Source organism: Bombyx mandarina, chromosome A1 (assembly GCF_030267445.1).
Source record: "Bombyx mandarina strain Sakado chromosome A1, ASM3026744v2".
Lineage (NCBI taxonomy): Eukaryota > Metazoa > Arthropoda > Insecta > Lepidoptera > Bombycidae > Bombyx > Bombyx mandarina.
The window spans coordinates 15,064,361-15,080,870 of record NC_143234.1 but is presented as its reverse complement, the minus strand read 5'-3'; the positions used below and the strand labels follow the sequence as shown (position 1 = coordinate 15,080,870).

The 16,510-nt window shown below is 33.4% G+C and overlaps 2 protein-coding genes across 5 annotated transcripts in view; one reads left to right on the top strand and one right to left on the bottom strand.

The window, feature by feature from the left end:
- The window catches only part of LOC114249733 (ring finger protein goliath), a 94,433-nt gene extending 88,904 nt beyond the window's left edge, over positions 1–5,529 (bottom strand). For 2 of the 3 annotated variants that reach the window (XM_028183434.2, XM_028183517.2), the window contains exon 1: positions 5,205–5,529. The gene's annotated coding sequence lies outside the window, so the exon portion shown is untranslated. Of the gene's footprint in view, positions 1–5,119 lie in introns of all 3 variants that reach the window. The other variant, XM_089739526.1, reaches the window with a different exon arrangement.
- Positions 5,530–6,903: 1,374 nt separating this feature from the next.
- msps (msps cytoskeleton-associated protein 5) overlaps positions 6,904–16,510 on the top strand; it is a 47,163-nt gene continuing 37,556 nt past the window's right edge. The window contains exons 1-5 of one of the 2 annotated variants that reach the window (XM_089739523.1): positions 6,904–7,085; positions 8,531–8,756; positions 11,082–11,212; positions 11,502–11,746; positions 12,248–12,414. In XM_089739523.1, the coding sequence (XP_089595649.1) occupies positions 8,540–8,756; positions 11,082–11,212; positions 11,502–11,746; positions 12,248–12,414 (760 nt within the window). In that variant the 5' untranslated portion in view covers positions 6,904–7,085; positions 8,531–8,539. Of the gene's footprint in view, positions 7,086–7,113; positions 7,271–8,530; positions 8,757–11,081; positions 11,213–11,501; positions 11,747–12,247; positions 12,415–16,510 lie in introns of those variants that run through there. The other variant, XM_089739524.1, reaches the window with a different exon arrangement.

Genomic DNA, 16,510 nt, shown 5'->3' with positions numbered 1-16,510 from the left:
ACCGAACATCCAATTACGAACACATATTGGATTCAGAATTAGAGACTAGACGACTTACTTATGAGCACATGTGATTTGATAAATAATCCTTTTCTGTCTTTGTGTGCATGCGTGCGTGCGTGCGCGTGTGTGAGTCTGTGTGAGCGAGAGAGATTATATATATATATTTTAGGGTTATCTATAGTATGATAAACGGTAAAAGACCTCGTGGACGAAGCCCCATGCGCTGGACTGATCCAAGTGAAAAACCTTACCAAAACTTCATTTAACGAGTGCGTGTGCCAAACCTCAGTTCGCAAACTATGGAGAACAACTGTCAAAGCTATATTGTACAAGAATTCCACACGACCACGACCGCTCTGCCAAGAGTAACAGACTATGATGATGATGTTTGATAGTATGATGCTTTTCATCAACAATGTTCTAATTAACTTTAAAAACTTTTTTTTTTGCTATGTTAAGGCAAATAATTGAAAAATACAGTATTTGTTTGTTCGGTGAAAAACTATTGAGGCGATTTCGATGAACGTCTTATTCTTTTGAATGTTTTTTGTTCAACATGCCAGTCGGAAAGCAAAAAAAAAAAACGATGTAATTACACTACACGGATAAAATCAATCTAAATCTTCAGGGTCAGTAACTATGGTTGAATTTCGATTATTTTATGAACACTAGTATAGTATAGTAATTAACGTAACTCACTTGACGAGAGGCGGTACGCAATTTTTTTTTTTTTTTTTTTCGAGTATAACCATTACTAACTTATGAATATAGTATTTACTTGAAACATAACGTAATTAGAACCGTGGGATACGCGCAATTCATTCATAAACCGATACACCATTGTGAGCACATTCTTAACAGATAAATTGTGTTTGTATTTAACAATTCTCTCATTTAAATTAGAACTTGCATACGTCAAATTTTGAAGGCATGAAAATGATGTTTCTAAGAGTGTAAAGTTTTCTGTGACAGGTTGTTTTGATGCCGACGCGTACTATTTTTATGGGTTGTAGTCTAAGACCTGTTATGTTATCAATTATCTCGATTGGTGTTTTTTACCAGCTCTCGAGACGCGGCACTGTATTTTTCTCATGTTCTCATTTTTTTAATACGAAAACACAGCAAAAAGTTTAAAATCTTTGTCTATTTATATTCACATCACACACCTGTACTTATTTTGTATCATAAATAACGTCATTTGTTTAGTGTTTATCTTCGTCTCGAATGCGTTGGTAATAATAATATACAAATGGTAAGTAAATTCTCGACCTTAAATCATCCGTTTAGTCAGATTTAAATTGAAGCTTCAAGCCACATGTATCGTGACTACAAGAGGATTTAAAAAGTACAACTATGTAACGTCTGTGCTACCAGAAATATTATCTTATCTATGGTTATTGTATCCGCCATATAAATTCAGACGTCGCGTATACTTTGTTTCATGATTACGAAAGACTAAGGTTTATATGTCAATTATATTTATTGACATTTAAGTTTGGTTGCACATTGAAAGAACTGACGGTATCTTGAAGTCTGTTTGTGTGCTTGAGTTGAGTTTTCATCTTCACGACTAGAGAGGTGTTATCAAATATGAAATGAATAGAATTATCGCTTTTTTTTTTCCTACCTAAGCTGATTGACCATTACAGCGCAACCTTAACAAGTAGGTGAGCTCACGGGGTTCGAACCTGACGACGTTGTTAACACGAACCCTAGCAAAAGCAGTGCTTTGCAGAATCTACTACCGGATCGGAAACGCGACCCACTGAGAAGATCTGACGAGAAACTCAGTGGGCTACTAATTATCACGACACATTTACACGTTAGTCATGGTAAAATCAGTTAATGTTTCAACAAACTCTTTTACTGTATTCACTGCAGGGATTACTTAAATTACGTTTAAAATAAAATATGCATTTCAATCCCGCGGAACCTATTCAAACATGTTATTTGAATGTGAAATGCTGTAGTTTATTGGCGAGCCGGTGGAGAACTGGTATAGGCTGTAAGCAGAATGTATGCAGAAGTGTACGTGACCACATACACGTTTGATTTATACAGTTACTCCTCGATTTCAATAATTATTCATCACTAACGACAGCTGTGAGGGCATATAGGAGAAACCTAACTTGCCCGAGTGTGTAAAGCCTTGTTCGGACTAGGCGAATATTTTAGTCGAGTACCGAGTAATTTAGTGGCTAAGCTACTCGCTACTCGCCCGAAAAAATAGAACAAAATGGACTAACTTGACTAAATTATTTACTAACCTACTCGACTAAATTTTTGGTGCTCAGACACATTTAGCTACTAAATTACTCGGTACTCGACTAAAATACTCGCCTAGTCCGAACAAGGCTTTAGTGTTGTTTGTCACGACGTGTATGTACGTATTTTATTTCGTTTGAATCTGATAACATTATAGGATTTATGCCAACACTTTATCAGTTCGAAGGCAAATACAAATAATATTTGGTGCGGAAATTGATTTCACTCTTGAAACACGTTTTTTTTTTCAAAGAAATGTTTTGACAAGCTTTTCGCAGAGTTGATAAGTAAAAACGTAATAACGAATCTAGCAAATTGCAAAAAAACATTGAGCAGATTATGAGGAACGACGCGGCAATTATCTTTTTTTTTTTCCTCGACAATATGGAAATGACCTTCAAATTATCGGTGACTGCGATGGCTTGAAAATATTTTGTACAATTTACATTACGAATTCACGAATTCATTATCTTAATCGAAAGGGACAAACAGAAAAAGGCATGCATGACGTACATAGTTACATTACAGAATAATTTTCATTTTATTCTTTTATGGAATTCATCTTAAGTTATATTTTATATACTTAAATCTAGTATCTAGGTACTATAATGATAAATGGAAAAAAATTGTTGGATATTAGTGACTTAATCACGCAAAAATGATTAATGGATTAGAGAGAATCTTCTCAAAAATTCAAGTCACTGTTTTAAAAAACCACAGTGTACTTACTGTTTCGAAATTTTACGTAAAATGGATCTACAAATCGACTATTATAGTAGTTTATGGATCGGAGAGTGACGTAAGTAAATCAAGAGTAAATGTAATATTTCACATCCTTTCTAAACAAAATATGTTCACGATTGACTTCCACGGTGAAGGAATAACAACGTGTAATAAAAATCAAATCCGTAAAATTATAATTTGCGTAATTACTGGTGATAGGACCTCTTGTGAGTCCGCACGGGTAGGTAGGTACTACCGCCCTTCCTATTTCTGCCGTGAAGCAGTAATGCGTTTCGGTTTGAAGGGTGAAGCAGCCATTGTAACTATACTGAGACCTTAGAACTCATCTCAAGGTGGGTGGCGGCATTTACGTTTTAGATGTCTATGGACTCCGGTAACCACTTAACACCAGGTGGGCTGTGAGCTCGTCGACCTATCTATTCAATAAAAATAAAAATACAAGTAAAGTAGCTTTTCCTCCAAAAAATATTTTATTGAGATAGACATTGTATGTATATAAAATAAATCTGCGGAATTGTACATTATTAGGTATAATAAATACATTAAGCACACAAAATTGGAATATCATATAATTTTTTTATTTTATTTTTTAACATTTTTATGTTTAATTTATTTTTATCCTTATACCTTTTTCTGTGTGCAAAAACACGTATAAACTTGAAATAAACAATTAATTCACTAAATTAAAACGACCATATTTAATCGACAAAAGTTTTTCTATTTTTATTTATTATCGAAACTTGCAAGGTTAACTACATTTGAATATTTAGAAACTGCATTTAAAATGATCGAATGATTTTAATGTATGTTTTCATCGCCTCGCTGATCTATGTGTCAGTGACCCTGGCTACTTTACTACGGGGCCCGTTCCCGATCGGAATCAATACCTTTAGTCAAAGGTTTCTGAGGAGTTCGAGTGTGGGTATGTTCTTGTCGCGTGTGTTACCAGTAGTTAGCTATTTTATAGCACAGAGTAAATTTTAGCTTGGGCCTATTGAGTACGACACGACTATTAAAAAATTATGAAGCTCATTTTTATTCGGTGTATATAGCACGCGAGATAATGCTTACTTGTTACGGGTTGCAAACTAAATGTTTTTTTGGTGTATTGGTAATTCGATATTATTCAAGCCGCTCCATTCATTATGGGAGAATCGCCTCGTATCTAGTTATATTACAGTTCTGCAACGCTTGACTGGTAACAATGGATATACTTAATGAAACAATATGTGGGTATCATTAAAAAGAAGAAATATTTCCACTAGACTAAAACCTCGATCTTCGAAGTTCCGATTGGCAGCAGAGTATCTAGTTCGTGTCCTTATCATTCGCCCAACGTAAATTCCTAGCATGAAAGTTCGCATCTCTTGACGCGGTTGAGTCTTTTTTATTGCCTTCTAGAAAATTGAGAAAAAGAGGCGGATCTATGAAGAACATCACGTGATCGGATCAAGTTAAGATTCAAGTTTTGCGTGATGTGATAAATAAAAACACGTTCAAAAATAGATTCGCCGACTTAACATAACAAGTTAATTTGTCTGAACATTCGAAACCTTTCAAAATCCTTTACGCTCTTACGGCCCGTGTTCGTTACAATAACTACATACCTACCTACTTAACTATATTCCTACGCAACTAGGTAGGTAAGTAACTTAATATTGCAACATTACTCCCGTGCTCCTCCCGCATTCAAGCACAATTCTCGGTCAATCGTGTGGATTTGGATTGTGGAGTAGGCATGATAATAAAATACAGTCCAGTTTACACATGACGTGCAACGTTGTTTTTCTGTCATTCTCAATGTCGCATATTAATTTATAGACTGCGTATAAACGAACAGAACAGCTTATTATTATATGGTAGATATAAGAGAAATTTGTATTCTCTAACAGGCGTTTATAAGCAGGTACAATAATAATTATGATGTAGGCCTTAAATTAATAAAATTAAACACAAAAATAATTTTGGGCTGCAATTTTTTAAAAGATAATTGCACAAATTACTTGAATAAAGATTAACCGTGTAAATAAAACATCAAAATGCCCACAGTAACGGATAGCTAAACAAAGAACCCAATGGTGATTTCTGACATATTTGAAATACTTACAAGAAAAAAACATATGTGGACAACATTAAATGGTTTACACTCTCCTTATCTTTATACTACTGCAAACGTACTATAAAATACTCACAATATGAAGCATACTATGCAAACGCAGTTATTGAGTTCACTTGGTTTTAACCAAAATTCTTGCCCTAACACCTTGCACACCAAATAAATATGTATCACACAGATGTTTATACTTCAAACTATCAACGATATTGAGACTTCAATAAGGTAAAAGAATGATTTCACAAGCAATAAACAGGATTACAAGATTTCGACAGTGGGAATTACGAACGCACGGTAGCCGCGATGGAAACGCGACGTACGTCTCGCCCGTTTCTCTTCTATCAACTGAATGATATTAAAATTAAAATACAGTAAGTGCGAGACTGACTGAACTGAACTAACTCAAGATGATGACGATAACTTCTGAATGAATGAATGATGAGCAAAATATTATTTTAGAACGAATGAAATGTGGACAGTTGATTGACATTACAGTATTTTGAACGACAATACCAGTAATTAAATTATATACAAAATAGAAGTTGAAACAACTTTAAGCAGGGCCTATGGGCATTTTGCCCATAGTGAGTTCTTGTAATCAGTTACAAAAAAATGTCATTATTTCCGTTTTTTATGTTTTCTTTTTCTAAAGTCGGAGTTCTAAGTATTACTGTAGGCCATAAGTCGTACGGTAGATTTGATTCATTTATATTAAATATAGCGTGTCGTACCAAAAACATAAATAGATAGGAATTCTGATGATTTATAACCCAATAGCACTAAAAAATAATAATCAAATATTAAATTTACTACTGTTTTACACTTTTAAATAATGAAATACAGTTTTCCACGTTATTGCGTGTTCATTTTATGTATTGAATTTATTTTTTTGTATTGAAGTTTTTCAGTTTTTTTTGTATTGAATTTACACAGGATGAATTTTCCCAGATCAATAAATATTATTTGGTCTGCCAAGTATAAGGTCGATCAACAGCGTAGTTTTTTATGTTGACCTTACTCGATTTAGTTTATTTTATTTTCTGTTTTATTTAGCTCAGTAATTACTTCAATTTTGGGAACAGTTTCATTTTACACCTTTTATTAATTTCGTATAGCCGCCGGTATTGATAAACTTTTGTTTCCATTAGAGATAGTACAAGTTTTTGACATAAATTTTCAAGTCCCATCGTAAAAATTATCATTATTATGGATATTCTCCATGAGAACGACACCTGTGCTACAGCAAAGTATGCACCAAAGATACTCTTTTATACTATGGAAGCGTTAAAACGACCGGCTGGTAAAACTAGCTCTCTTTTTCAGTCATCATCAGTTACCCCTATTCTTATAAAACATATTTGATTTATTCTGCTGCAAAACCAATGCGGCGAACTTTAATCTAAGGCTATTATGATGCGGCTGTTAGGATGTCGGATATTATTTAAAATAACTGATCTTGAGAAGTAAAACTGATCTTAAGCTGATATTATTCAGGTGACATTTAAATTAAAGACATTGTTAGGAAAATTTGGAAAGTTTCGGAAGAACGCGTTCGTCCTATTTTTCATATTTTTTTTTCATCTAAAATAAGACTTTTTTTATTTCCAATTCCCTTCTAGTATTTTTACATCGATTTCGTAGTGGACAACTCATTTCTCTTCATAGCTTATATACTGAAGTTATATGTCTGAAAAATGTGTTATTATACATTAATTGAGTACATGCAGTGCCCCGTAATAGCAGAAAGTAAGTACAGTTTGCTGGTAACACCAAACAACATTTCCGTCCATTTTCATTTCGCAAACATAAAAAAAACGACGACTAAAGAAAAAAAGACATACTTGTTTGTCGGTTAAAATATATTTCGTTTAAGATAATGTGACGAAGAAACTGTTTCTACTGTTACAGTTATTATAGTTTTATTTGGTGAAGCCTCTACCCAGAGAAAACGATTTTTAAGGTGCGTATCGTGACATTTGATTGGATTTGTTTGTAAAGTGGAAAGTAACCGTTGTCGAGCGTTCGTAATTCGCGTTGTTGCTGGCCGAGGCCGGTATAGATCCAGTTTCATGTCTCGATATGAATCGGGGACGGCTATAAATGAACTGGCATGCAATTAACGATTTGTTCCGCAATATCGCCCAGGTAGATTCAAATTCAGCTGTTGGTGAATCACCATTGTTTTGCAGTGAAACGTTATGAAAGCAAATTTAATGTTCTGCCGTGCTCAAAAATAAACGCGTACACGTGAAGAAAGTTGGCACTTAACTGATAAACATAGTGTATGAAACTTCGAAATTTAAATACCTTAAATTAATTTTTTTTTTAATGCTCTACATTTCATTTAAAATTATTCTATACTACATACTTCCTAAGATGGTTGTATACGTCTTGTTTTTGCTAAAGCCTGATCAACCCCACCTTGACATTGTTTTGCCATATATGTTCCTTTAATGGCTATACTTTATGTATTATTTAAATATTCAGAGTGATCACTGTGTACTTAAGTTAATTGATCATATTCAGTGATAATAATATGGTGCATTGACCTAAAATGCATAAAAAAAATGATATTTCTATATATAAAGGAAAAGGGAGTTTTTGAGATTAACATTGTAGTTAAAACGGAAATAAACTCGTAGGTAAAAAAAATTTAAGATTATTTATTTACTAAACTATGTATAGATAATTGTGGTTTCGATCAGATCGCATTTACAGGACCACAATATAATGCCGTGGCAGTAGGCTGCATTCCTTGGAGATTTTAGATTTTGGGCTTATTGATTCTTATTGCATTGAATTGTGTGTTTTGCTGTTAGGACTACGGCCAAGAGCCCAACTTGTGTGAACTAAACTGACTGATTAGAGATAGAGTTCTGGATATTGCATCCATAAAGGCTTAGTAAAGCTTGATCAAACAAATGCTAAAACTTACAATAAAGCTAAATTAACAAACAATAAAGCACAGTAAATTAAAAAGTGTGGTTTTTTTTCAACTTCTAATGTAGATGAAACTGTTGGTGCACTTTATTAAAACTACCATAGAAGATATGAAATGTGTAATTAGATTGTAAAATGAACTTAGATAACTATAAAACTATATTTGGTAGATCTATAATGTAACATAATATTTGTTTATTTATTATTTATTTATTTATTTGGCTCACAATACACAATTATCTCTAAGGTGAATTTTTAATGTGGCTCATCTATGGATCTTCGATCATATTGCACTTAATATTTAGTTCAATACCATTGAAGATAAAATTATTGAATAAGCTATTTTTACAACTGATGATTATTTGAATTGTTAAAATATCACAGAAATAATACTTACTAACATGTTTCTGCAATTCAAAAATTCACTTACGGGTAAATTTCATTTAAATTAAATTTCATCTACAGAAGTACTAAATGACACAAACTGTTCACAATATGGAAGATGAATACAAGAAGTTACCAACAGAAGAAAAATGTGTTCACAAGCTCTGGAAGGCCAGAGTGGCAGGCTATGAGGAGACAATCAAACTCTTCAATCAGATTGACGACGAGAAGTCACCGGAATGGAACAAGTATTTGGGATTAATCAAGAAGTTTGTGACTGACAGCAATGCTGCCGCTCAGGAAAAAGGTATTTAATTGTTAATGTCTATTTACCTTTAATAGCTTTTGTTGAGAATTTAAAAATGATTACTTAAATGTACTCTTAAGTACTTAAAATCATTGAATGTGTTTTTGTTACTGATCACAACAAAGGCTAAGTTATATATGTATAAGATAATATTGAAAACTACATTTACCTTGTGAAATATAAATGAAAAATTATTTGTGAAACTTAATTATAATTTATATATAATTAATAGTGAAATAATTTATAGTGTTATAATTTATAGTTAAAAAACTCTTGTTTAGTGTTTCTCAGATGCTATCTGTTCTGACGTGTTCTATCTGATATATTTATTCAAACAAACCATAAGGACAAGATAGAATTTTAAGGTAGTGACATATTTGTGCCTTTAACCAATATTAGCACCTGGATACTAAACATTGGGCAAACCACAATCTAGACTACAGCCATAGGCAATAATAAAAATAAAGAAAGAGAAATTAAGATATAGAAAAAAAAAGGGAATGTGGAATAGTTTTTTACAGGTCATAAATAAGTCTGAGATCTAAAGTCTGATTCATTGTTACATTATAATTAATTATATGTTTATACTATTCAAAATTTAAATTATTCCTGAATTAATAAATCAACAAACCGATGGAACAAGAAAAATAATGATTTGCATACAAGTGTGTAACTCTTTTTAGTGATTAATATGAGACTTCATACATTCAAATGATAACGTATGACTCAGAGTTTCATTGTCTGGACATACAATTAAACTGTTGAAAGTTATTTAATACCTTCAATTGGAATCACATTTTCTTGTTCAATGCAGCAATAGGATATGGTTATGATTCATCAATACTCCTATTTAACCAGTAAATCTTGGTTTGTTTGGCCACAGTTTATGGTATTCATACTGATGTCACATAGTTGGGTCTACATCACTGGATCCAAAAAGCTTCCATTTTGACAGAAACATACATACTTCAGATTTTTTTTTGTGTTATTAGAGGCAGATTAGCTCACTGTCAGCTTTGTTTATACCCTTTACCTAAAGAGATTACTCTCGTTAAATTTGAGGCATAGAAGTTGAAAATCCAATTGCATTTACTTTTAAAAAAGGATTGTTGTTCATGGCAATGTTGGTGATGGGCAGCGCTCACCATATATTTCGTATTAAATGTTGACCACAGATCATAAACAACATATCTTGAATGCTGCCATTGACTTGGGCTAGAAATCTCAATTGGGTTGTCCTATCTTTCTTTGCAGTCCTATCTCTTGAATCAAATGCTTACTTTATGCCATGGAAAAGACAGGATGGTGGTGGTAATTAATATATTTTTTTATTTTTTTTATTGCCCTTGTAGGCAGACGAGCATACGGCCCACCTGATGGTGAGTGGTTACCGTCGCCCATGGACTTCAGCAATGCCAGGGGCAGAGCCAAGCCGCTGCCTACCGCTTAATACTCTCCACAAGCCTCGTTTGAAGAAGGACATGTCATGCCAATTCCCACTTGGCAACTGCAGTATGCTAATAGAACACTCGAAAAATGCTGTCGCTTATTCTACGTTAATTCCCTCATTCGTCATTTACGAAACTCATGACAAGAGATGGAGCGGTGCCGTTCAAGACAGCTAATCATCAAACCGTTTTCAACTTGTCGGTTATGAACAACCGATAAATAGTTTCACAGCACAACCTATTCTAAATCAGTCTGCAAACCCCAGTTTGGATTGTATGTCATTATTAATATGAAATCAATGAATCAACGAATTCGTAAGTCGATTTGCGAAATTCTCAATTGTTAGGCTTCAATGCATGCGGGCGAGCACATGAAGCTTATTGTACGGCATCTATGACACGTGTTCAAAGTATTAACACTGTCGCGTGTTATGTACCTTGACTCCAATTATGTTCACACAAACTTTAAAATCAATTCGAGTGTTGAAATATCGAAAATCGACGAATGTTCATGATCAGGTTTTTGTCTTCTTCCGGTACATCAATGGTTAATTTATGTTTGGAGGCATAAAAAAGCTCTATAGACTACTAGCGACCCGCCCTCGCTTCGCTTCGGAAACTGTAATTTATTGTTAATGGATTTAATGGATGTTAATATACATAAAAACCTTCCTCTTCAATCACTCTATCTATTAAAAAACTGCATTAAAATCCGTTACGTAGTTTTAAAGATTTAAGCATACATAGGTACAGAGAAAGTGACTTTGTTTTATACTATGTAGTGATTATATGAAAATAATACGTTAATTTAAATGAAAACACACACACACACACAAAACTACATACACAGATTTAGTTTCAACGGTTTATTGTTTAGGATTGGAAGCTACGCTTGTATTTGTTGAAAACTGCGGCCATGCTGGTAAGACCACTGGAGAGGTCATGTCCGGGATTATTGCCAAGTGCTTTTCCGCACCCAAGACTAAAACTAAAGATTTGGCCTTACAGGTGAGAGATACATCATATTATGTAATATTGATTAAGTTTACTTACTTATTAGAAGAATCAGGTATCATAATTTTTATTAGAGAAAGCATTTCGATTTTCAAAATAATAGTTTTTATTTTTAAAACTCTTTGGATGCATAATATTATAACATTTCATAATTTATATCTTTTTAATAACTACTTTTTAACTTTATTATAATAATATACTTTATAACTTTTCCAGTGTATTTTGTTAATCTACATATTCATATCATACCAACATTAACTAAAACAAAACAAAATATTTGCAGATAACCCTAATGTATATAGAAATAGAGAAACACGAAATTGTTGAAGAAGAATTATTGAAAGGCATGGAGCAGAAGAATCCTAAAGTGGTAGCAGCCTGTGTCGCGACTTTGAATACTGCCCTCAAACAGTTCGGCAATAAAGTTATAGCCATCAAACCCATGGTCAAGAAAATACCTGTACTACTCGCTGAACGAGATAAAACTGTCAGGGACGAAATGAAAGCCTTAGTTGTGGAAATGCACAGGTATGAGTGAAACGTTTTAAAAATATACTTTTGTATACTTCATTCTCGACAGTCTGCCATGTGATCAAGAACTTACCGAGAGATGAAACGCTATTTGGTTTAAGCGACATTTCACTTAATGTGCGACATTTATTTTTGTGGTTAATGTTATGCTAAATACTAATCTGCTAATACAAAAAAACGAACCATATAACAAATATATTATATTGTAACTATACGAGCTAACAAGCTCACAGTCCACCTGGTGTTAAATGGTTACTGAAGCCGATGGATATCTACAACGTAAATGTGCGACCCATCTTGAGATAAGTTCTAACCACCCCCCCCCCCCCCCCCCCATTATAGTTACAATAAAGATAAAGTTTACTCCATTGAAATAGCCGAAGAAGTTTTTTTGTTACGATATTTATTCCAAATTGAAAACTTTAAATGGCTCCCCTGTAACGTTGCGAAATAGTCGCTTAAACTAAATAGCCATTGACGCGTCGATGTTACTTGTAGATGGATAGGCCCCGCGATAGAGCCGCACATCGCGTCCCTGCAGGCGGTGGTGCAGCAGGAGCTGCGGGAGGCGTTCACCAGCGGCGGCGGCGGCGCGCAGCCCACGCGCTACCTGCGATCCCAACAACACAAGATAAGGGATGCCCCCACCGCTGATGCCACAGACGGTTAGTATGATGCTGTAAACATATATTATTTTTTACCAGTGGTAGGACCTCTTGTGAGTCCGCATATGTAGGTATCACCATCCTATTTCTGCCGCGAAGCAGGAATGCGTTTCGGTTTGAAGGGTAGGGCAGCCGTTGTAAATATACTGAGACTTTAGAACTCATATCTTAAGGTGGGTGGTAGCTTTTATGCTGTAGATGTATATGGGCTCCGGTAACCACTTAATACCAGGTGGACTGAGAGCTCATCTATCCATCAATGCAATAAAAAAAAAATACAAGTAAAACTGCGGGGCACCTCGTCGAGAATAAATGATGTTGAACTATTCGTAGCTTTTCCTCCAAGAAATATTTTATTGAGATAGACATTGTATGTATATAAAAAAATCTGCGGAATTGTACATTACTAGAGGTAAAGACAGTTTGACCACAGACGTCAAGAACAAAAGTTTGACAATAAATAGTATGCATGCGTGTGTGCGTCAAATACATGGTATGTAGTGTGTGTAATGTTTTATTTATTGATTTAATTATGTATGCATTCGCCCGTAGGATGCACTAGTCAAATCTTTTTGGCTAATTGTAAAGCTTGGGGGCCTCTTATCACTTATACTTACGTTATTATAGTTGAAATCTTCTCTGAAATACATACTAACAACTTTACAGGAAAGGATAATGCCCAAAAGTGGGCCAACTTTATGTCAAAACTATTTGTACTTGAAAAACTATGCCTTATTTTTTCACGTTGTTTTGTTTATGTATCAACATTACTTTCAACCTGGCATTGTTTTCCAAAAAAATAAATTACTTAATTGATAACATCCCAAAACTATCCATGCCATAGTTTTTAAATTCGCCAATAGGCAAAGGGCTTAGCCCATACAGCCTTATAGCAAACCTATATGCTGTCAAACGAAAGAGTTGTTTGTGACTTGAACAACAATTTAAAAAAAAAAAATAGCTAATGCTTATAATTCACAGGCTTCTTAGTTTATTTTTGTTCAATTCAATATTTATTGTAATAATAATTATTACTTAAAACCATGAATTATTTAATATTTTTAGATATTAATGATTCCATTAGTAAAAATATAAATGGCCTACCATTACTCTTCTTATTATATATGATCAGAGAGTTTTGGCGGCAACCTGAGTGAAGCGTCACTTGAATTTTTATTTTAATGTTTTTTTAATAGTTTATTGTGTAATTTGTATTATTTGTATTTGTAATATTGTATATAAAAGGTCTGCGTAAACTCATGCTCAGTCAATGTGGTATTCGTCGAGTTGACGTCAAAACTCCCAAAAAGCAATAAAAAGAGATACACCGGCTTTTTATTGACATAAAAAATATATAACTTCGACAGACTAGGCTGTGTAGGCTACGCTCTTTGCCTGCTTATTGGTGAATTTAAAAACAACAACAACAATATCGTTGCCGGCTTCCGAATTTTCATTTCATTTTATTATTATTATGAGGATATAATAATAATAAAATGTACGTAAGGGCTTATTTCTAGCAACATTAACCACAATTAACTTATTTAATACTGTAAATAATTATGAGAGCGATTATTGATTTTGAAGAAAACAATTAACAACTTAATTTTAGCTGCAGAAAAAAACAGATTTCTCTTAAACCTGGGTGAGAATATAAAAATCATTTTCTGAATATGAAACGATATTTCTTTGTCTATCAAATTAAGTTAAAACCATCATGACAGGACAACTTTTTTTAGGAGCCCAAACGCCCATAGGAAATGGGCATTGTCCTGTCAAATTATTGATTTGCATTAACCATATTTGAACTTACAAATATATTATGAATATATATGAACCAAAATAAATATGAATATTGGATATCAAAGGATGAAAGGCCATTTGTGTTGAGTGACATTTTTGCAACTTTACAGGAGAGCCATTTAAAGTTTAATGTGGAAAAAATATCAACACAACACAATCTTCTTTTTCTCCACCTTATCCCACCATAAATATATACATATAAAAACATATATAAACATATATAAACAAATATTATCAATTAGATGACTCTGCTAACTCTCTGAGAAACAGTTCTCGAACCTTCGTCTTAAACGCTTCACTTGTAGTGGCCGACCTTATTTTGAGTGGGAGCGCATTCCATAGAAGAATAGACTGAATAGTGAATGAAGAGTGTAAAAAGTCAGAACTATGTGGAGGACAGCGAAGAAGAAGATTGTGAGATGAACGAAGATTTCGGCTGTGGTCAGACCCTAAGTATTGAAAGGAAGTAGTTAAATAAGCAGGTGGATTTGGGGAGTGCAACAAAGAGTAAAGAGTACTGAGAGCACGCAAGCTACGGCATTGACGAATGGGGAGCCATTTGAGTTGGGAGCGATAAGAAGATACGTGATCGTATTTCCGAAGATTATAAATAAATCGAATGCAGTTATTGAGAAGCCGGTTAAGTTTATTATATATTGTATTAAGATAGACAATAATTCCAAATTCTCCTGAAGGAAGGAATTATAAGCTTTGGGCATTATTACAAATGACCTAGACTATAGTCATTTCATAAATATATTCTCGGAGTGAGTAGGATACTGCTTTAAAAAAAAAAAATAAGATTAAGAGAATTTATTTAACCGATTTTTTTCAGTCTACAAAAATGTACTCATAACTCAACTATTATTAACCCGTTAATGTCCATTTTAATTGCTATGCGAACGGTCCCACATACTTAGCTCAGTAAATAAAATTCAAATCTAAATTACCTAAGTAATTATAATAGTTGTCGTAGTCTTCAGATTGAACCGTAATATTGCTTTGGTGAAGCACAAATCGTGCAAAGTACAAGTCGTGCCTATATCATTCCCGTATCAACTCTCATGGTATTAATTACGGTGTTGGGTATTATTTTTACCGGTTAGTTGTGAGAGACAGTGGTTTTAGAATAACGGCACCCCAGTCTATATTGAAAACTAATCGGGAGTTATTATTTATCACTGAGGTCTTATAGCATACGTGTATAATGTAGAAATTAAATATCAATAATTTATTTTATTGGTGCATAGGGCGGATCAAAAAACACTGTCAAAAAAACTATTCCCAAATAAAATAAAAGGTGAACTACTATTTGAAATTCGTCGAAAGTTCTGGAACTTTACGACAATTTTTATTCATATTTTATAAATTTGAAATATTTCTTGTTATATCGGTATAGACATAGTTCATTTTTATGCAGCGTAAATATTTTACTAAAATAATTAAGAGAGTGTCTTTTCTAAGCAAACAGGTTTTTTTGGGAGGGACTGTTTTTGTTTTATCACGAAACATCTTGAGACAGACCACAAAACTTTATTTTAGTGATTTATTTCTTTAATTTCGTTAGTGGTCTTCTGTTGAGTACTTTTTTTCGTTACGCAATCTCGCTGCCTGATTTTTTGAATATAAATATGAAAAATTTCGGATATAAATATTAAACAACTTTTTTTAAATAAAATAAAGAAATTAATTGCGATGTCTAAATTTGTGCGGTATGAATATATTTTTTTTCAGTTTTCTCTAGTTACACAATTTCGTAAGAAATTTATAATGCAAGTTAAATACCTTCAATAGAGTCTGCTAGAAGCACATTAGCAATACAGGCTACAAACAAGAACGTCTTTAACATTTTCACCAAAGAATGGTTTCTGAAGTGCTTATCAAGGCTATTCACTGTTTTATAGTCGCCGTTTATACAAGTTCGTGCACTTGTACAAATATATAAGTACCTAAACATATGTTAAGGATGCTTTAGTAAATATTTAAATAAAAAATAAAAAGATGTGGTGTCGTGGGACACCAGGTAGGAACGAAGTTCCTTCGGCTAATGTAGAATCGACACAATTTGCAAAAAAAAATCGTGCTCAATTTTATGTAGGTTTTCTTGATTTTTCTCTTAAATTTTGCTGATTAGTTTTTATTTAAGTGCAGGAAAGTATGTAAAAGTAAAAGAAAGAGGGAGAAAGAGAAAGGTATTATACACTACTCGCTTGTGTATGCGACTGTCGCGCCTACGCACGTCTCATTTAACGGTTTGATTCCACGCACTTTTTTCCACGGATTTTTTCTTACG